The sequence below is a fragment of the Bombus fervidus genome, chromosome 8, assembly GCF_041682495.2.
Source record: "Bombus fervidus isolate BK054 chromosome 8, iyBomFerv1, whole genome shotgun sequence".
Lineage (NCBI taxonomy): Eukaryota > Metazoa > Arthropoda > Insecta > Hymenoptera > Apidae > Bombus > Bombus fervidus.
Window position 1 is genome coordinate 8189530 of NC_091524.1, and position 22089 is coordinate 8211618.

A 22089-nucleotide genomic window follows, 5' to 3' on the forward strand; every position below is an offset into this window, starting at 1 on the left:
TGTTCAACTTATTTTGTTAAGGAATATTATATTCGTATTGTTTCCATTTTTTCCAAATATACTCTATCGCACAACAGATTTTAATGTATATTTGACCTGATGTTAGAGCTACATTTCTAGGGATTTTATTGTTTCAAGATAAAAGAATTGTTATTGGCTACAATGGCTATCGAGTCCAAAGTGTAATTTACAAATTACAAATAGAAATTACACGCTCGATGCTCTTTAAATATATTGTTTCAATTATGCTAGCAATCGGTTAACTTGTTCTCTTTAATTAAAACAATTCGTGATACTGTTATTATGTTGGGCTTGTTAAAATGTAAACTATGTAACTAAGATATGTCTTTTTTTATGTAATATTTACTTGTACATAAAGTATTCAAAAATCGATAAGAGAGCTGTAGGATAATGTTAAGAGCGCACGCGTGAACCGATACTGATACATGTCAGCTGTCCACTGTTGAATAAAACCGCAAATTGAGAATTAAAATATTCTCTATTCTATTACGAAGTCTTCCAATGAAGAAATATAATTTTAATCAAACTTAATGGCTTGTGATAACCGGACGAAAGTGTACTTAGGATACGAAGATGAATATGTCACTGATAAACATCGTCCAAATATTAATTTTATGACAAATAAGATCGGTGGATTTCCAGTAAGTGATTTCCTTTTTTAAATCAGATTTAAGTTCTTCAAGTCTGTCCGAACTCTCTTCAGTAATTTTTTTTCTTTTTATAATTGAATAATGTTGTGTATTTATTGTGCGGTTTAAATCGATAAATAATGTAATATTAATTACTTTCGAATTAATTCTTAAGCTATACATTGTATTTAATATTATTATTATAAATTAAATTAAACATGTTGTTTTTATTTATAGAACTGCTATGAAAAAAATATACTGTCATTACCACAATGTAGATTGTGCAGACTGTATCAGCTCCTGGCTCTTCAGTTATATGTTCCGTTAGATAACTCTAAATATCATCGAACGCTTTATATTTTCACATGTATCAATCCAAATTGTTGGAATCAAAATGAGAGTTGGACTTGTTTGAGAGTTCAAGTATCAGAGGATGAATGGAAACCAAATGTTTTAGATAGTAGTAGCATAGTAATACCATCTACAACATCATGGTTATCAGATGCAGATGATTGGGGTGATAACTTAAATGACAATTCTGAACAAAATGGAAATAATCTATTGCCAAATAACCTAACAGATTTTCATTTTTCCTTGCAAAAAGAAATAGATGAAAATATAAGAGAAGAATTTTCTGCATTACATGTTGATGATCCTAATGCAAATAGGTATGTATGAAATGTATGTATGAAAAAAAACAAAAATTGCTAAAGAACTTTGATGTTTATAAAAATTTATCTATTCATTGTACAAATATAATTCATTTTAGTCCAGCAAGTATAGAATCTCCAGTTGGAGTAGGTGCTGTAGGTAGATTAGATTCTCCTCAAGCATCTGCTGAAATTGATGGAGAAGAAAGCGAAGTTGTTTGTATCGATACTCCAATTCAGCCTCAATGTGATCTAATTAGTTTATTACAAGAAGTAACTCCATTTCCTATTCAAGTAGAATCAAACACAGATACAAAATTATCATTTGTTGAAATATTTCTTTCCGTCGAAGAAGAAGAAGATTGCAGTTTAGATGTGCCACAACATGTACGTGATTTACTATTAGAATACCAATACAGAAATCCAGATTTGTCGTCAAAAGCTGGAGCAGACATAGATGAAGGTAAAACTATAGAAACAGACTCAGAAAAATATGAAAAAGGCACTCCAATGCATGGAGATGAAATGTTTCATAATTTCATATCTCAAATACAAAAGAATCCTGGTCAACTTTTACGGTAAAAACATAAATAATATTTTAAATGTTAATTACGTATTATATTGAGATTAAATCTTTTGTGGTCTTCTATATTTTAGGTATTCCCGAGATAACTCTGCGCCGTTATTATTATATCCTATCAGTGGATGCGTTGGGAAATGCCGACATTGCGGAGGTGAAATGACATTTGAAGTTCAAATTTTGCCTACATTGATTTCCAAATTAACACTTCAACCACGAGTTGAAAAAAATTTTCAAATTGAATTCGGAACTGTTTTAATATATACTTGTGTAAGAAGTTGTTGGACTCCGAAGGATTTATACAGGGAAGAACATGTTATTGTTCAAGCAGAAAAATTATAGTGATACTATAATTAAAATAAATTTAATAGAATTTTGAACTTCCAATTTTAGAACTATAGTTGCATTTTTTCGTAGAAAAATACCGTCCACCTTTTTGCGTATACATTAGAATTCGTAGTAATGGCGTATAAAAATAAAATTCTAATTCCTATAATATAAGATTGATTGAAAATACCTCTCTAAAATGTTGTGTTAGGGTAGTCATGAAGAAGAGACATTATTTTGCTTTTAAATTTATTGTAATGTAAGGAGAATTATTATACACTGCTACTTAGATATAAATACATAATCGTTAATCAAAATGTTTTTTTATTTATCTACTATTTAAAATTTGAGAAATTATTTTTCACAATATACATTGAAAATAAATTAAATTATTACAAAATTGCAAAAGCTATATCAATTAAATACTTAGAATGTCTTAGTTAAAGGATGTGCTAACGAATATTTACGTTTCTCATACACAAGATCCATTGCATCTGAATACAATTTATCACCATTATATAATGGAGTGCTGTTTATTTGTGATTCAATTGCACATATTTTTATATGTGATACAAATGACATTTTAATTGCCAAATCTTTCTCAAGATTTGCATTTCTAGCACCAATGCAATATGATCTTGATGCACGTGTCAGATTAGCAAACATTCCATATATTTCAGTTAACATATTAGTTATTCTCTGCATATCTGTATATCGCTCTGTAATGTTTGTCCCCTCCTCTTCAAATAATGTTAAAACAGCATTTATAAATCTGTTTATAGCATCTTCCATATATCGAACAGAATGTTTAAATGTTGGGTGAAAGCTTTCGTCAGCATTTAATTTTACCACGTATTTATCAAATATCTTATCAAACATATTATAAACAGGAAATTGAAAACTATTTCTTTTCTTATATACATGGTCATGCATTGTTTGTCCTAAAAATTGTAAGATAGATGCTGCTACATATGTATTGGAATCCAAATTGTTTATATCTATTGTTGTTAAGGCCATAGCATCATGAAATGCTTCTATATATGATTGATCATTCATATAACTTCGTGCACCCACTAATTGTAATCCTATTTGAATACATTTCAAACAACTATTTGCACAATATGTTTCAGTAATAACTTGCTCCAGATCAGCATTCATATTCTTATAGTCATCTATCATTCCAGTTGTAAGATATGCCATACTTTCCATAGTATATAAGGAAAATGATATTTCACCTAAAATTCTTTTTACTACATCAAATTTATACAAATCTCTATCAAAGTGTTTCATGTGTATAATATCTGGTATTAATTTATTTAAAAAGTTTCGTAAAATACTAATTGCTTGACCAGATATACTTTGTTGTCCAGGTTTCAAATATTCCATTAATACCTCAAGTGCATTACCAGGTGTACCTATAATATTTTTATTAGGTACTATTGTATCGTTAAAGCTAATTGTACAAGTAGGTGTTTCGTGTCTACCAATTGTATCATATACATTTGTACAAGAAACATCTCCAAAATCTTTTTCAACTAAGAATAAAGAGAATGAATCTGGTTTGTTTTCCCCTGTATTATGTGATATATGTTTTGCAAAAACTAAAAATAGATTTGAATTTATCCCATTCACAACAAATGATTTTTTACCATTTAATAACCATGAATCTTTTGTATGTTGCACTGCATAAGTTTTAAAATTATTAACATTTGTACCATAGTCACCTTCATATACACACATTGTAGGAATTATGTCACCACTCATAATTTTTGGATAATATTCAAGTTTTTGACTATTTGATCCATATTTATCAATTATTTCAGTTGGTAGAATATGATTCTTTACCATATATGTACCCAGCCAAGGGAAATTACTGAGTACCTCTATTAGTTTCAATGATTCTGTTTTTGATAAACTTAAACCAAAATATTTTTCTCCAATATGTGTCCGAAACACATTAAGTTCTCTAAGGTGGTTCAACATCTCGTTTTTACCCACATTTTTATTGGTACAATGTGATATATAACTTTCGATTGGTTTTATCCAGTTAAAGTAATCTTCATATCTAGGAGATATTTGTTCAGGATATATGAAAACATCATTATCAACTTTTCCTGTAATTAAAGCCCTTAGAAATGATAGTCTTTCAGGTTTCTGTTCTGGAAGTGGCTGAAATTTGGCTTCTTGATAATTTGGAGGAAGTTCAACTGCTTCTTTTAAATATCTCTTTAATGTATAATTGCTCTTTAAATTTAGAATTTTATTATTTTGTAATAATTTTTGTGAAAGCATCATTAATTGTGTTTAGATATACAAAAGAAAAAGAAGTTAAATATCTTCATATGCATTAATGACTTATTTGAAGAATAGTTTTATTTTTTAGGCAATAACCAGAAGTATTCACATTACTTTGTATACTCTTATGTATTTTAATGTTATTACCAATTAAACTAATCTTGGTATTAACAGCAAGTGCAAAACTGTATTTTTACTACTTGCAGAGACGAAATTTCTGCTACTTGTTAGTTGCTTTAGAACTAGTTTATTTTATGCTAAACAGTTCTAAACTTTAGTTAATGCATTACACATTTTAATGCACTAATTGGTAGCAAGAAACAAAATATTTATAAATTACAACATAATTTAGAAACGAATAGGATATTGTAGGAATAAGAATTATTAAAAGTTTCATTCGATATGGGGATTTTTTAATTTTAGCTTAGCAGTTTGCTATGCTTGCTGCACTATACATACGATTAAAGATGGTTCGAAGTAAAGATAAAATGTAGGTTGAAGGATGTGTCATTTATGACAAGTAGAACCGTCGTTCTCTTTTTCTAAATAAGATCAAAATCTACAATCAATCATGTCGTATTTAAATCAACCCGACTATGTGCGTTATGTATGTAACTGTGGCTCTCTAAAACCGATTTCAAAGATTTACTTTTGTAGACATTGCTCGAAGATTCGTTGCGGATATTGTGTCTGTCAAGAGGTATACACATATATCTTTTAAATTCTATTTAAATATTATCTAATTATGCATTATGAATATAATCTGATCACTTCTTATAAAATTGTCTTCAGTTTGAGTATTAAATTTTTATTTTTGTTAATAGGTTGATTCACATTATTGTCCTAATTGTATGGAAAATTTGCCATCATCGGAAGTTCGCCTTAAAAAGAATAAGTAAGTTTTAGGAAAATGTACGTCTCTAAATATACAATCAATTGCACCTTGTAGTATTTTATGAATATGTTGACAGATGTTCAAATTGTTTCAAATGTCCATGCTGCTTTCAAACATTATCCACGAGAGCTGGACATGCACCTTTAAGAGTAGTACCTGTTGAAGGTGAAGATTCCAAAGATATTAAAACAACACCAAAGAAAGTTTATTATCTATCCTGTTCACTATGTCGATGGACTTCCAGAGATGCTGGTATTCCAGATCAGTCTGTGGGTATGTTTATTCAAAATACTTATTATATTATTGTCTTGCAATATTAAAATGTTTTTTTAATAATAAAACAATAATTTTACGTTGTCTTAACCAGCTACTGGAGGTTGGCCTGAACAAGAAAATCCTCATATGAACCGGATTAATACTTTGATTGATTATCATAAAATACTGGCTTCTATAGAAAAACAACAATCTGAAAAAAAGAAATTTCGACCAAAACATCCTTATATGCAAATTGTAATGGGTTCAAAAAATTACTTATTTTAGGAGGCATGTTCTGATTTAAAGAATATATATGCTTTATCTTTATTTTCATTTTAGGCTATGTTCAGAATAACATCTGCTATGGTTCGTAAACGTATAGGACATCCTACAAAACCTGCTACTGAATCAACTGACCAACCACCTCCAGCTATTGCCAGTATAGAAGTCGAGGAATTGCCAACAGATATTTTTACAAAACCAGTCGAAATAACTAAGAGTAAGCATTTACTTGTATCAGAGTCATCAAAATGAAATCCTTTAATTCAAAAATTAAAAAGCGAAATTTTTGAATATAGTTACTACATTGGAACAGCGATTGCAACAACCAGATGTACAAACAGAAAATGTAAATGAATTGCGTCCGCAGCATAGACAATTGCTAGTTAGAAGATCGCAACGATGTCGAATTTGCGAACATAATCTTTGTAAACCGGATTTTTGTTCACATTCTGCAAAGTTTAAGATTCAACTTGCTGCATTGTAAGTTTATATTTTATAAATTATTCTCCTTTTGATATTAATATGTATTTATGTTGTAGTTATCACGTTCCGGAAGTGAGGATCGTTACTTGCGAACCTCTCCGTCCCGGTAAATCAAGTGAATTGCTCTTAAAGTTTTGCAATCCAACTCAACATCAAACTCAGGTAGTACTATTATCTTTGGATACACCAATGACACCTATTTTAACAGTTGGGGATGAAAAGGAGGAAGTTAAACAAGATAATACACAACAGGTAAAGGGTCATGTAGGCCTGCTATTTCCTAAATGATGCTGTTTCTAATATTGCTATAATTTTAGGGATCTGAATCCCCAAATTTATTACCTTCTATTGTACGACAAGTGCCTGTAGCAGAGGAAACAAAACCTATCAAAATTACTGCAAATGCAGATTTAGTACTTCCTCACAGTCCTCTTATTTTGCCTCGTAGAGACGATGCTGCTGAATACGACGATACCGGTGATACGCATAATTTTCAAGATGACCCTAAGTATATATAATATTACTTTTATTTTTCAATATTTTATTTAGGATTATGTTTTACTATATCTTAAAATCTAATATTTTTTTTATTAAAGGTTTGTGATTTGGCGAAAAGGTAATAAAGCTGTAATAAAATTACATGTAACTCCACATGAAAATATACAAGAGAGTGATGGTCAACCAATTGTAATTGGCTTTGTTATGCAGTACAGATATGTGAATACTATTACTACATTGGAACATAAAGCGCCTCAAAAATTAGATCTCAAAGTTAAACTTTATCTTACTGTAGGCAATATTGTTGGAAGTGCTTAATGCTTATTACTGTCATAAATATTAAACTTCAATGATTAACTTAGGCTGCACATATTCTATATGTATCACTTATTATTTAAATGTTAATTTATATTTATTTTATAATGAGTGGTTACTAATAAATATAATCTTTTTTTAACATGGAAGTTAAAAAAATTCAGGATGTACGATTTTAATACAGGATTCCTTACATTACAAATTTATACAAAAATGTATTAAAAGAGTAGTATACAAGCATTGCATTCGATACTAATTAATATTAGATAGTTTGTGTATTACATAAAATTTTACTACCATGTGTATGGATAAGAATATAAGAACATAACACAGCAAATTTTTTAAATTTTTATTTTTGAAAGTCAATCAACCACACATAGAAACATAATTTATAACCTTCTTCCGCGACGACCACCCTTTCTACGTGTAGAATCAGATGGAATTGGTGTGACATCCTCAATTCTGCCAATTTTCATACTAGAACGTGCAAGTGCACGCAAGGCAGATTGTGCACCTGGACCAGGGGTTTTTGTTTTGTTACCTCCAGTTGCTCTCAATTTAATGTGAAGTGCTGTAATCCCAAGGGATTTACATTTCTCTGCTACATCCTATTAAAAACAAAAGTATTTTTTAGTTTCATAATGGTGAAATTTATTATTTATTACATATAATTACACATATGTTTTTGTATGAAATGTATCCTCCCAGGTAAAGAAGTGATCTATGCAAGCACACTTCCATACAAAGAAAGAAATTTAATTTCCCACACACATGAACGCTCCTACGATTAAACAATACCATCTAGGAGCTGCCTGAATGTGGATACATTTGAGATACACCTATACAACATCTTTTACCTGAGCAGCAAGCATAGCAGCATATGGAGAAGCCTCATCACGATCTGCTTTAACTTTCATTCCACCAGTAACTCTCGCAATAGTTTCCCTATAGAAAAATGTATTAATTTTTATATACGAAACATCCAATTATTTAATAAGTTTAAAAATTTTTCATTAAACATACCTTCCAGAAAGATCGGTTACATGAACGAAAGTATCGTTAAAGCTCGCAAAAATGTGAGCAACGCCGAAAACAACTTCACCTTCACGGAGTTGTGGTCCAAGAGATACTTGGACCTCTTCCTTTTGTGCTTTTCCTCTTTTTGGCGGCATTTCTATACAAAATATTATATCTCTTTATAAATATATTCTGTTACAATATTACAATATTCCAAAATGTAATCATTTAAGATCTTAAAATTGTTTAATTTACACAATTTAGATTTTATAAGGTTATATCTTGACAGAGATTCAGAACAAGTATACAAGAACCTCATGAATTAAAATTCAGCCACTACAATCTTAACGTTAAATGAATAATAAGAAAATAATTTAAGCACAATTTATTCAAATATGTTTACTTGATATATTTAAGATGTTATTTTTTGAAGAGCCACAAGTTTTTGGGGAAAAATACCTTTCAATTGCACTTACTAAAATTCGCTTGTCTAACACGAGCAACGTTGGAAGTCTAAAGGAAAGCAACTTCCGGTGTGTAGTGAGCGAGTCAAGTTTCGATAGTATCGAAAATCGAAATGTAAATCACAATAATAAAATAGAAATATAAAACTATTTTCAAGGGTAAGTAATTATCGTAAACGTCTAATAAATATAAACAATAATTTATTTTAATATAAAATAAAATACAATCTTTTTCAAGAATCAGTTTTAATAATTTATATTTCAATCAGAATCGTCTATAACGATTTCTTTAGGTTTATTTTTCTTAGTTGTATCTAATAATTTCATATAATTTTCTCGAATATTTTGATCCTAACGACAAGAAATATACGATAATTATTAATGATGTATAAAAAATATAATAAATAATTATAATATATAAAATTATTAGTTTAACAAAATCTTCATAATTTACCATCTTCTTTCCTAGCTTCTTTGCAGACAGATGTGTAGTTGAAATTGTACTAGTTTTCGTACTAGCTTTACCACGTCCACGTCCATGTCCGCGTCCTCTACCTCCTTTAGTTGTAGGCATTGTATTTCTGTCTTCATCTTCATCACTTATATCAATATCTTTATTTGTATTAATTTCAAAACCTTTCTGTGTCCTACCTTTTGCATTATTAAAAAATTTTCGTATCTACAAAATAATAAATTTATTGTATTCACAACTGTAAGCTACATAAGTTTAAATTTTAGCAATAAGTTAATATTATCACAGTAATTTTCCTAATTTAAATATACCTCAATGGTTTCTTCTTCCTCTTCCTGCATTCGGTTATTTCTAAAATTCTTAATTTCATTACAAATACTTTCAACAGTATCAACCTCACAAGTTTCCAAATGTGCAATAGTTTTCTTTATTTGATGATTCACAATATCTTTAAAAGCGTCTATATCTCCTGCATCAACAAATCGATTTAATGCTTCGTTTAAACCATTAACGGTTAATACCGTTAATTTATCTCTATTTTCTTCTAAACTGAAGTGTTTCTTTATACCTCCTTGTACAGTTTTGTTCCAATCTTTCTCATCCTAACAAAAAAAGAGCTCTTTATATTTAAAAAATATTAATTAATATAACCATAATTATATTAGACCCTTATTTGCCTCGTAACAGAGAATTTGTGCCATTTCTTCGAATTCGTCACCAAAGTCTGTCAAATTTGTCTTTGCGTTTTTACTAACAACTCTTTTTTTGCGAAATACAATCATATCCATGGGATTAGCAACCTCATCACAATATTTTTGTACCAATCTGAAACATATTTCATATTAAATATGTTTATCCCTGTGTTAAATTAATTAAAAAATATAAATAAAATTGAATTTTACTTATTTTGATCGAAGATTTCATCCTCAGAACTGTAAAATATTCTTAGACGCAACAAAGGCAAAATAGGTTGTTTGGGATGACCAGACAGCTGTATGCTGGCTTTGGGTATAAGTTCATTTTCTATGTAATTATCAACAAAATTGTATACTGATGCAGAGCGTGACTCATTATTTTGTATTGGTATATCTTTATCTTGAATAATTAGATTGTCAAAAATAAATGGTCTAACAGTCTGTAGTTTTATACTTTGTAATTTAAAATCCATTTTATTCACATTTAAAATACCAATGTGTTTGGGTTTTGCTTCACCTTCACATAGGGAGGTAGCAATAGAACTTCCTGTAATCTCAATGTTGGGTATATAGATATATAGAACCTTTGTACGTAATGTTTGCATTATAATTTGAGCAATATAAAAAATTTATTATATACCTGGTTGTGAAACATAGTATGTAGTTTCAGGGATATGTTCTGGAGTAATACGACATTCATGTTCATGACCCCATATAACAAGATTAATAAACTCTGGTAATTTGCCTTGTGGAACATATCCATGCTCACTCCATGGTGAGCGATTCTGATGTATAACAAATATATTGAAACAATCCTGAAGTTCCATTGGACGTAACATATCAAGCTATAAAAAATGTATACTTGTTAATACAAATATATAAAAAACAGGTATATCAAATAAATAAATTTCCTTATAATTTTACTTTAAAATCCTTTAATAGTCGAGATAATCTTTGATCATTCATATAACTTAACCCATACAGTGCAACATGAGTTTCACCCTTTTTTATAACTATAGGAGCAATGGTTAATTTAGTAAGGTCTGTCGATTTCCCAAAATAATTTACTAAACCAGATACTGATAATAAATCCATTGATCCAACAGCTCCAAAGCCTATTATTTTATTGACAATAAGAAATAAGTTGAAAGAATGTTATAATTGTATTTGGGATAAATATTATATATCTTACTTGGATCATCATGATTTCCATGAATAGAAAATACTGGCATACTAATATTTATATTTGGATCTTCATAGTTCACAACTTTATAGGCACAATGACGAAATACAATTTCTGGATCACTTAAGAATTGAATTTTAATTTCCCTAAGAAATAATATTTTGATTAATACATGTAAAAAATATGTCAGAATAACTTTTATTTACCTATTTCCTAAACAGTATTTCCTTAATAGTTCCATACATTTTATCATTACAGTCTGCGATGGCTTGGCATCATGAAATAAATCTCCACCAAGAAGTATAAAGTCCACGTTATATTTTATTCCATACTGAAGAATTTCTTCAAACGTTGTGATACTATCTTCTGTTTCTTGCCCTTACATTAATTAGTGAATATTAAATATGAATATTATATCATGAATTGTACTTTATTTCAGTAATAGAGATAATAAGTTATAAAAACCAACCTCTTTTCTTGTTATATTCGAAGCCTAGATGAATATCGGTTGCAATTAAAATTTTCATTGTATCATTTGGATTTTTTTTTGATTCGTGGCTTTTATTCGATGACATTTTGTGTATTAAATGCTTTTATTTTAAATTATCTGAACCTTATTTCACTTAAATTATCTTTAAATTATCTCAACCTTATTTCATATACCACCTTTGATATAACAAATAATGTTATTAAATCATATGCTTCAGAGGGATGTAATACAATGACAAGTAATGACTTAAATATCATATATTATCGCACACTTTGCTTGTCAGAATATGTAATTGTTCAAATATAATTACCAGAGATCATAAATACTCACATACATTAAAATCATAAACAGTATATAAAAGCCCGCGAAATTTCCTGTACAATTCAAGAATTATGATTGGATAAAAATGTCACTAGATACTTCGGATAATCTAAGATTAGATATGCTTCACCTGGTTTGACTATGTAAATTCGTATTCAATTCGATAGCAATGATTACAAATTTGACGAAAATATATAGGAGATAAAGGAAGAAAAAATACATAAAAAGAACATAAATAAAGAACATAAACTTTATTTGATACAAGACATTATATTATAATAACATTATTACGATTATAACAGTTAGATACATTGTAAACATTTCTATTGATAACCATAATAACTACATTATTCAATAGCATGATCGCAATAGTCAATAATATAAAGTGACACCATACATAACTTCTTTCACATAATTTAATTCGATTCTCCATGTATACACGCTTAAAAATATGTTCACAACGAGGTATATATTTCGTATTTGAAAATGCCGCGAAATAATCGGAGCAAAATCCGAGATAGTCCGAGTATGGCCGAAGCTGTGAGACGGGTAGGGGTCGTTGGGGCGGCGTTTTGATCGCCACCTAGCGGATAGTCGGCAGTCGTTGCAGTGAGGCGCAGGAGGAGGTTCGCTCGCCATATTTGTTGTTGTCGTCGATGGGGTAGCCTAGCTGAAGTTTTGGTCTAGTGCAGTGGTGTAGTGCGTAATTCTAACGTAAATTACTGCGATTATTCGTGTGCCCGTGTCGGGTTTAACCTTCGCGGAAGGTACCGCGGACACGGTGCAAGATGTCTCTTACATAAAACTGGTGGGGCAGTGGTGGCTCAGCTGTCCTACTCTGTTGTCGAGTGCACTGTTTTATGTGTGTATGTGTCTATACATAAAGTATATATATACATATATATACATATATGTACATATATATACATATTTATATACATGTTTATGTACTATTCCTCATTTTGTTCTGGTACCGTACTGTTCGTTCGGTGGGGCTAGTAGTAGTAGGAATAGTAGTAGTAGTAGTAGAAGAAGGAAAGAGGGGTGTGAAGTGCACCAGTGACCGAACGTTAAACTTGTTAGAGAGGGTGAGGTAAGCAGGAAAAGGGTTAGAAATCCATGTGTACAAAAGGTGTGAAAGGTGGAACAGTGAGACATACGGGCTAGTAGATGTATGAAAGGAGAGGGATTGCTCCTCTATGCGGGGTCGGGGTCGTCGCACGTTCTTGACGTGGGTCTGTCGACCCGCCAAGGTCCTTATGCCTCCGTCTGTCGCGTCACTGATACGTTTGTGTCCCTCTTTCGAATTTTTTTTGCCCTTTCTTCTATACGTGAGCTCAACCTAACCTAATCCTTTCTAACCTTAATCTTACGGCCGCTCGTTTGACATTCGCCACAGGCTATACATTCTTTGCTGACAAATCGGACATTTCTTCTTTCTTAATTGTTTACGGTAGACTATATACATACATATGTATCGACGTTCTAATGTTTCTTTCTTTTCCCTTGTTTTTTTTTTTCATTCGCATTTAGGACTGGCGCGAAATTATCCAAAATATGAAAATGATACTTTAATATACGAAAAATCAATACGCTTCTTCAAACATCGAAGTGACGTAAATCAGCTGTTTCTGTTTCACTTAGCGTTTTAAGCAATTTAATGTTTTCGAATAACCACAGTAACGTATATTCGATGTCTCTTTAAATGTTTCTCATGTTTAGGTGAGGACTTGTTAATTTCGAATAATAGTCAGATTTAATCGATCTGTGTGATTCCAATATCACGAGTGTAATATTTGTGTTATAGTATTGTCGCTCTAATACACGTGCACAGACAAGAGTGTCTATCATGAGAAAAGTTTTTTTCCGCGCAGTGCTTCGGTGATTATTTACGCGTTTACATGATCGACGCGCTACAGTCGGTGTTGCACCTTACTCGCGGAAAACACGGTTCGGGAGACATATTCAATTATTCATACTAAATATCCGATTTAATTCGAATGTCAAGGGGGTTAACTTCCGGCGGTGTGCTAGACTCCGGTTTAAATTTATTTACGGAAAATAAGCAAAACCGAATAACAGAATTGGAAAGTGAAAGGTGACCTTCTTCTTCGGCATCACGGACAAAACATGACAGCGACAAAGATCAAAAGTATTTGAAAATGTGATCGATTTTTTTTAACCAACTAATCTCATTACCGTTAGCATATTAAGCGATGTTTCGAACGACGTCGATCGTTTTCTTTATCTAAACGATTGGAAATTGAACAAGAGTAATAAGAGATAACGATTATTTAAATATATTAATGTAAAAATTATTTAATTATTACAATGTTAAATATTTCTCCATTTTTAAATATCAATTTTTATTTATGACGTTAAATATCAAGTTAGTATAAAATAGAGCAAAATAATTAAATTCTTTTGAAACAATAAACGTCCATTAGTAAGTATGTATTACTATGTGGGGTACGAAGTATTACAATGTTGCTTGTACACCGATTGGTGGAACAATTAAAAGTAGCGACTGTTGCTGTTATAGCTGTCGGTGATGGCAGAGAGGGCTAATAGAAGGGAAGTATCGGACTCCGTGTTGGCGGTGGTAAAACGGTGGTTAGGGGCGTACGCCCGGATTTACCAATTACCCTACCATGCCGGACAAATTAGAGTTCAATTAACAAATTTCATAGGTGTCCAGTCATGAAAAGCCTGGCGAACATATAAGCTAAAAGCATCATCCGCGAGATATTGTCTGATTCTTCTTAAACAAAATTTTTTTTCTATATGTACACAAGATTCTCTTCTTTATGTCCCATCCAAATTGAATGTTCATTATTCCTGTTGCATGTGTGACGTAGTTTTACAGTTCTCATTTTATTATTTTTTATTGATAATAAGGCATTGTATGTGTTGTTTATTATTTTTTTTTCTTTTTTTTTTTGGTTTCCATATATTGGACAATGTGGAAAAAGACTATTGCTTTTAATATCGAGGTTGATGAATATCGTTGTATTCAAAAATCAAAAGGGGGAGATTTGAATAATGCTATGTTACTTTGTTTGTTAATTCTCATTGCAATAAATGTATTTAGTAAGGTCGAACGAATGAATTTGAGAAATGGTAATGTTTAAAAAATTGTCTTATTCAAACATGTGCTTACATAATCATAAGAGATATTTATATGTATTATCAAATAGAGAAGCAAATTGTCTAACTGTAAGGGGGAATAGTGGTCATTGTATAAATACAAATAGAGCTATTCATTCGCTATTAAGCACAGGTAGACAATTACTGAATAGTTCAGCCAGTTAAACCATTCAGGTCTAAAGATCCAAAGTTCGAATTCGCTACTGTAATTACCTACTTATAAAACCAAATCAAACCGAGTTGGCTGGTATAATTACCTACTTATAAATGCAAAAATCATTCGTCTATAAGGCGTCAAAATAAAACAGAATTCGAACCTAGATGAATGAAAAACAACACATACGATCCTTGATATCCCAAACAAAAGAAACATACGTGAACCCTCTAAATAACTCTAGATAACTATTCTCCCGCAGGCGGCGATCCGCGTGGGGCACAGGGTTGAAGGGTTTGCACGTCGAACGGTGGCTCGGCTCGTAAGAGACGGCGGCGGTGTCGTCGCTTCGTGATCGCGGTGGGGCCGTCGTCGGAACACGGTGGTCGTTCGGGGGCGCAGTGGCTCGTAGTGTCGCGCGTGCCGATTCGTACGACAATTAAAACTGGCAGGCAATCTGGCTCGGTCTCCCGTGGCGGTGGGTGGTAGCGGCGGTGGCGGTGGAGGCAGTGGAAGCGGCGGAGGAGGGGGTGCTGGAAATGGTAGCAGCAACAGCGGTAACGGGGGTGGCGGCGGATCTGGTAGCGGTGCTCGAGGAACAGAGCCGGCTGCCGCTTCCGCCGTATCCGTGGCCGTGGATAATGTCGCCGGTCAATCGAGTGCTCCTCAGATAATCGAATGGGAGGAGACCGATCGTTACTCCTTCGACGATTCTGACCGTTTCGAAGAGGATTCTCTGTGCAGCTGGAGCAGCGAGCCGGAGTCGTTGTGTAATAATTGGAGGGGATGGCGACGACCTATCGCTGGTTTCGGCATTACCAAGAAGTTTACGGAAGGTGAGATATTTCTTTTTTCTTTATGCCGGCTGATAGCGGTGAGTATAGCGTGTTCGAAGTTTGGTGATCATTCAAGGATTGGATAAAGACCTATTTGAAGACGAAAAGAGGGAAAGTTGTTTGTAAGATGATTTAATGGATGACCTTGAATGGTTCAATGATTTAGGACATGCTATAGTTATAGCACCGTATACCACGTGGATTTATATCGTCGTACGTACGTTTTGTTACAAGGTGATTCAATGTAGACGTATGAATAGTTACATTAAGTAAAATTCTTATGTTGATACGTAGATTAATATGAAACGAATCTTGTGTAATTGTACATAATAATACACAAAATAATCGGCCAATCCTTTGTCAATACTTTCAACTTTGATGTATCAACTGGAAAATTAACACGAACGATTAATTGTGTAATCCGTGTAATTGTAATAACGTGACGCAGAAATAGGGAGGAATTTTTTTGTTTATGACGCGAATTGATGGAATTTTCTAATTCGTTATTCCGAAGTGTTTTTGATCTTAGTCGTCAGCTATGCGTCGAGTCGTGTGGTCCGACGCAGTAGATCCATTATCTTCGGTAGCCTAAGACATATGCATTGTCACTGCGTCCGCAAGATGAACGTGTGGCAATGCATTATAATTCTCGCGTCTCTTTAAGCGTCGCTGAAGATGCCCGCGTATCCTATGACGCATACAAATTCCACGACCCGTTGGCTCGAGTAAGCAAGGTTAATGATTTCCCATCTTCCTGATGCACCGTCACGTTTCTTCGTGCTGTTTCATTCTTACCTGTCGTCTCACCTTCCGCAATCGGTGACGTTTGACTTTCCATAAAAGGGACTCGATGATTTTGGATCGATCGGTATCAGCGTTTTCTTCCTTAATAGCGCCATCTGCTAGTTTGCAAAGCTTTCACCATATAGAATATCTTTATTTTTAACGTTAGAGAGATTTCCTCGCGGAAATATCTGCAAACAGAGAAAGTAGCTGTCGTAATAGAGGGCGCGAAATTTAAGCCATATTCTGGTTGAAGCGGAACGTTCTCGGTTCGAGGACGCATTGAAAACTCGTTTCATGATAAATCAAACGGGAAAAGAGCGTCGAAACGATGGTCGAAGTTCTTTTTTCATACTTTTAACTGTAATTGAGTTGGCACGTGGCCAACGTTCATGTGTCGCGTAAATTACTTTCTTACCTTTGCTCGAAAGCGTATGTTACACCTTGTAATAATAATTTACTACATGGTTGCGCGGTGTGAACCGAAGCGTGAAGTCGAAGTCAGTTATTTTACTGCAACGTTGATTTGATCGTGTCTGTCGTAAAAACACGTTCCGTACAGTTACACAATTTTTTTCAAAGCGCAAGATCGTCTGGCGAACAGGATTGTATCAATAATTTTTTCGGACATGGTCGTTGGTGTAATTGAATTTTTTGCGACATCTTTCTCAACGTATTTCTTTTCATTTTGCACTCATTGTATCGACAGTATGAAAAACGTTAGTAGATAACATAGTTGTGCTATTAGGTCGAATGCACACGAGCGACATTTTATCGCGCGATGCCGCTACGGCCATATGTCGTGTCTTTGTTTTCCTATTAAGAACAATAAAGACAGGCATATGGTCGCAGCGGGATCGCGCGGTAAAATGTCGCTCGTATGCATTCAGCCTTAAACGATATCTTATGTACGTGTAAACAATTCCCCTGATTTGACGGTTCTATCTTGAAAAAGGCAAAAGATAGAAGAGCAATCGTTAACAAACACCGTGTCATAATATAGAAGCTTTTATCAGGCACGTGAGATTGCGTCTTTCGCATAGAATACGTATCTTGTAATATATCATCTTCATTATCCACATTCATAGAATTTTATCGCATTTCGTTATGTGACCGTGCGAATGGATACTACTTTAACAGAATTTTAATCTTCCAATGAATGGTAATTCGAAGCGTCATATGCAATTGTACTTGTGCAACAGCAATCCTTTTCAATCTATATGCAACTTCATAATCTTACTTGTTGCATATTGGATAAGATTCAAGAAGTTAAACCGTCTTTCATCTACTATTTATTACTTCTTTTTTTATCGGAGACATATTACAAAGTGTTCCATTGTCCGCTGAATTTCTTCAGATATTCTTTAACGCTATTCTAAAACGATTACGTATAACTAAGAATTACCTCTGCAAGTTACATTTTCATAAAGTTATATAGCTAAAGTTTAGATATCTAATTTCCTATCAGAAATACAAAATAGGAGAGTTTTTTTTTTTAACAAAGTTAGTTCTTTATGTAACTTTATAGACATTACGTATAAATAAATTTAAACATAAAAGATAGTCAAATAGGTAGGTGTTTTGTTCTTCTTAAAATTTAACGGGCTCTTAAAGGATTAGCATCCTCGATGGGACTAATCATAAGCAGGTTTTTCGATCTCGGTTTCCAATCGAAACGAACGATTCGTACAGCCGTGTCTCGCGTCGTTTAGCCAGGCACACGCGTGTATCTGGACGGAACAGAGGGGAAGTCAGATTTCACTTCATCCTCGCCGCTTCTCCCTGGTATATATACTCCTTTCCTTTTTCTGCACGGTCCTTGCTCCGCGGCGAGGCGATCAAGGCCGAGAAAAAGACTAAACGAAGAACGAGATAGAGAGGGACAGAACGAATCGTACTCGCTCTCATTTGCGCGCGTAAACACTCCGAGCAACGTCTTCGGCAACATTGGATATTATCAGGCGATACAGTTTACCGCTAAAATATGCTAATTGCGTGCATGTCTGGCGAATTAACGTGTTTTGTTTCAGAACGCTCGATCAAGTGAGTTTTACAGTCATTCGTGAAAGTAATTTCGGCGGTGAACGCTGCGGAACGATGTTAATGAGCGTCGGTGCATTGTGTTCCTATACGCGTTGACCTAATTTAGAGAAAGCGTTAGGAGAATCGAAAGAGAAAATAGGATCGAGAGGTTTTCGTGGTATCAAAAAGTAAATAGAAAAGTCCGACGCACTAAGAAGATTTTAACCAAAATTTCGATATTTTTTTGAAATCGTTGTTTTGTTTCGAAATATTTCGTCGAAGGGATATTCCTCGTTTCTCGATCATTACACAAGACATCGAGACAGTTTCATTTTTCTTCTCTGTTTGGCTGTAAATTTATTAATTTATTCTAATAAACGGAGGAACTCATATGTTCTAATTCAAATTCAGACAACAACAAAATCAGGTGTTGCGCTAAATAAAATGCTTTTTGCTCGCTTCAATTTTAGGCAGCGAACTATTCAGTTCGTTGAGAATGGTCCAACGCCTGCTATATTCGACTTTTTTTCATTCGACGCGTTATGCCTTCTCACATTCATGTACAATTCAAAACGAGTCACCCTGTACGTGGTACTTCATAAGTTTATAAAAATGCCCACCTTTTAACACGTTCGGAAGACGCAGAGGGACGTCATAACGGTTGTTCCATAAGAGCACGTGGGTATTTTTAGACACGGTCCATTTGCAACGGCGAAGGAACATCGTTCCAAGTGTGTTATGCTTTAATTTTCCGTTAATAAGCATGCAGGCGTACGCGCGCTGAGTTTTGAACGGTTTCCCTCGTCGCCGGTTACGACACGCGTTTCCTTCTTTTATTTACACGGGTGCCACCCCTTCAAGAATTGCGACCACGTAGAGAAAGTATCTCATTTTACTTTCTCGGCGCATGCGCGTACGCGACGCGCATACATTTAGAAAGTATATACGCTCGTTGCCGGAGACGCGTTCGTTCTGTGTCGTTGCACGACCGGTCACGTCGGTTTTCCACATGACCAGTCGATCGCTTCTGCCTAGAATTTTCAAGGTTATCCTCCATCTGCAACACGCGACGCTAATTTGCTACTTTCTGACACGCGGATATACGCGTCGATTACGAACTCTTGTTTTCCATCGGCGCGACTTCGTGAATGCTAATAGATGCACGATTGATGCTGCGTATGAGCTGATTGAACATCACGGAAGCGTTCGTCCGATACGAAAATTAATTCTTACTTCAACATTTACAGAGATTCCAATTACGATCTAAATTCATGTTGCGATTCAAATTTAAATTTCAATTTAAAGATTCAAGTTGGAATTTAAATTTGCACGAGAGTCGAAGTATAGAAAGATACCAATCACAATTTAAATGAATTAATATTCATTAAGCACCGAGCGATAGTTCGTCGTAACGTTTTCAATACTTTGATTTATTAAAATTTCATAAAACTGTAAAATATAAGCGATGAAGAAACATTAAGCGTATTCTTGAAACATGCTTTCATAGCCGCGTATGATATTAGAAAACTCAATTCGATAACGTAGATTGTGTAAAAATGATTTCAAACGAATGGATACTTTTTTTTATCTATGTATTCAATGAAGATGATATCCCAAAAGAAAAAGTAAATTATTCGTCGAGGGTCAAACGTGCAAAGCGCATTGTTTTAGTCACGCCATCCATTAAAGTTATTTTTGTATATTCATTTCGTAAAGGCAAGTTAACTCCAAGAATTTTTGTAATTTATCTTTTAGCGCGTCGCGTTATATTTTCTTTACTGGCGTGCTTTCTATCGTAGTATTGCAAGATTGAACTCCTAATTGAAATCCAACAATACTCTAGAATTTTCTTCAAAAATTTGTTCGCTAATGAAAACGAAGGAAATGCTTAGTTCACTTACTTCGCTCGAATTGGATTCGAGGATCCACTACGACGATCCAGCCGATACCGTTCCGATTTCATTAACGATCGCGTGACGAAGAACGGCGACGACGTGGACGCATCACCCGGTATGTAGCAACCCTGGCGCACATCTATGACACGCCTATACCTATTTGAAAGCGTGACAGCTTGAGTCAGTGTACGGTCACGCGCGCCATGCCATCCGGATTTCAATTAGACTAATGCATCGGCAGTGTAGCGAGAAGAGAGTGTGCACGTTCTCGCCTCTTCGTGTTGCACCTCTCGCAGGATGCGCTAAGCATCTCAAATCTCGAACTGAACGTGACCGAAGAACCGCTTCTTCTTGGAAATTATACTGCATTTTTTTATTTAGCTGATTGTTCTGCTTAAGTTAAGCGTCGAGAATTGAGGCGAATCGTGGAACGTATTTTTCATGTGGTTTAGATGTGGTTACAGATGGATAAAGCGATCTCTTCTATTTAGAAGGCTAATTGTCTTCTCTAGTGAGAAGATGATTGATAACACGCGATTTACAGTATCGTATGTGGTTTGATCTCTTAGACCGTATGCTTGCAACAGGACTTGAGAACATCTTCAAAGTTCATCAACTTTTCACTCCTCTGCGTCTCGAACACCAGCCATCTATCCCAAACCTTCGATTCATCGATCAAGCTTGTTCCATTTTGCAACCTATCGAAGAATCTCTATAGGGAAGAAGGAGTTGTTGCGAAACGCATGATATGAGAAAGGTTAAATACCGGCTCCCTGCTCCCGGTTCGTCCCTCGAAACGTCGGCTGTCGTGGAAAACAATGGCGGGTGTTGCAGGATGTATTGCTAAGAGTAGGAAAAGAAACAATGGTAGGAAGGGGGAAGGTTAAATCAGAAGGGGGGCTAGTAACGACGGGACGAGAAGTAGTACGGAAAGAAAGTGACTGGGAGGGATGGGCGGTTGGGGGTGGAGAGGGTGTAACGGGCGGTTGCGCGAGGGTGACAAAGGGTGGTCGCGAGAGACGAAGAGCGAGGTCTGAAGGGAAGCTTTCACTGGTCGATGGTGCTGTAGCTCCCTTTTTACGAACATCCTGCGATCGTACGCGAAAACAGATGTATACTTCTAGATATAGTAGAGTTAAAGGAGTATAACATGAATAAATTACTTGAGATATCGAAACTGATATTATATCTTGATCAGATAAACATAATAGCTGGTACGATTGAAATAAAATGTTTATTGAGGTATAGTAGGTTAATAGAGGAGGCGACGGGGTGAAGTCCGTGGAATAGCAATTGTGAATTCCCTTCACGCGTAGGTAATTCAGATAACTCCTTACCTTGTTGATTGGAAATGATAAGATTTCATTTAGAGCTGTGTTT

General features: G+C 34.1%; 6 protein-coding genes and 1 long non-coding RNA gene across 12 annotated transcripts in view; 4 read left to right on the plus strand and 3 right to left on the minus strand.

Annotated features, from left to right (window-relative positions):
• Positions 1-214: 214 nt before the first annotated feature.
• On the plus strand, positions 215-2524 carry Trus (programmed cell death 2 like trus). The gene is made up of 4 exons (XM_072009236.1): positions 215-662; positions 888-1318; positions 1420-1878; positions 1958-2524. Exons 1-4 carry the CDS (start codon positions 552-554, stop codon positions 2220-2222), a joined length of 1266 nt encoding a protein of 421 aa, XP_071865337.1. The 5' UTR covers positions 215-551; the 3' UTR covers positions 2223-2524.
• Positions 2229-4808, minus strand: LOC139990170 (complex I assembly factor ACAD9, mitochondrial). The gene has a single exon (XM_072009160.1). The coding sequence runs from the start codon at positions 4500-4502 to the stop codon at positions 2634-2636; it is 1869 nt and encodes a 622-aa protein (XP_071865261.1). The 5' UTR covers positions 4503-4808; the 3' UTR covers positions 2229-2633.
• Positions 4809-4948: 140 nt separating this feature from the next.
• Positions 4949-7567, plus strand: Dctn4-p62 (dynactin subunit 4). Of its 2 annotated transcripts, none has more exons than XM_072009217.1 (9): positions 4949-5202; positions 5327-5397; positions 5474-5670; positions 5765-5907; positions 5992-6151; positions 6231-6414; positions 6474-6681; positions 6735-6925; positions 7014-7567. In XM_072009217.1, the coding sequence occupies exons 1-9, from the start codon at positions 5074-5076 to the stop codon at positions 7231-7233; spliced, it is 1503 nt and encodes a 500-aa protein (XP_071865318.1). In that variant the 5' UTR covers positions 4949-5073; the 3' UTR covers positions 7234-7567. The 2 variants fall into 2 exon arrangements, with proteins under 2 accessions (XP_071865318.1, XP_071865319.1); XM_072009218.1 differs by having other exon boundaries at positions 6474-6669.
• Positions 7566-22089, minus strand: part of Rps14 (ribosomal protein S14) — a 110222-nt gene continuing 95698 nt past the window's right edge. Inside the window, exons 1-4 of one of the 4 annotated variants that reach the window (XM_072009278.1) lie at positions 8707-8842; positions 8254-8404; positions 8088-8175; positions 7566-7838 (exon numbers count right to left, since the gene is read on the minus strand). In XM_072009278.1, the coding sequence (XP_071865379.1) occupies positions 7620-7838; positions 8088-8175; positions 8254-8402 (456 nt within the window). In that variant the 5' untranslated portion in view covers positions 8403-8404; positions 8707-8842 and the 3' untranslated portion in view covers positions 7566-7619. Of the gene's footprint in view, positions 7839-8087; positions 8176-8253; positions 8405-8650; positions 8676-8706; positions 8843-22089 lie in introns of those variants that run through there. The other 3 variants (XM_072009279.1, XM_072009280.1, XM_072009282.1) reach the window with 3 other exon arrangements.
• On the minus strand, positions 8912-11909 carry Mre11 (double strand break repair nuclease mre11). Of its 2 annotated transcripts, none has more exons than XM_072009159.1 (10): positions 11531-11909; positions 11268-11439; positions 11071-11207; positions 10803-10993; positions 10519-10723; positions 10086-10425; positions 9861-10008; positions 9495-9785; positions 9166-9390; positions 8912-9062 (listed from the first exon to the last, which is right to left on the minus strand). In XM_072009159.1, exons 1-10 carry the CDS (start codon positions 11634-11636, stop codon positions 8973-8975), a joined length of 1905 nt encoding a protein of 634 aa, XP_071865260.1. In that variant the 5' UTR covers positions 11637-11909; the 3' UTR covers positions 8912-8972. The 2 variants fall into 2 exon arrangements, with proteins under 2 accessions (XP_071865260.1, XP_071865259.1); XM_072009158.1 differs by having other exon boundaries at positions 9495-9775; positions 9851-10008; positions 11531-11908.
• On the plus strand, positions 12373-15575 carry LOC139990213 (uncharacterized). The gene is made up of 2 exons (XR_011800512.1): positions 12373-12738; positions 15436-15575. It is a non-coding gene; the product is annotated as an uncharacterized lncRNA (long non-coding RNA).
• Positions 15586-22089, plus strand: part of Dora (zinc finger SWIM domain-containing dorado) — a gene marked incomplete at its 5' end in the record, with an annotated part of 106562 nt that continues 100058 nt past the window's right edge. The window contains one exon of the mRNA XM_072008227.1: positions 15586-16009. Within this exon, the coding sequence (XP_071864328.1) occupies positions 15586-16009 (424 nt within the window). The remainder of the gene's footprint in view (positions 16010-22089) is intronic.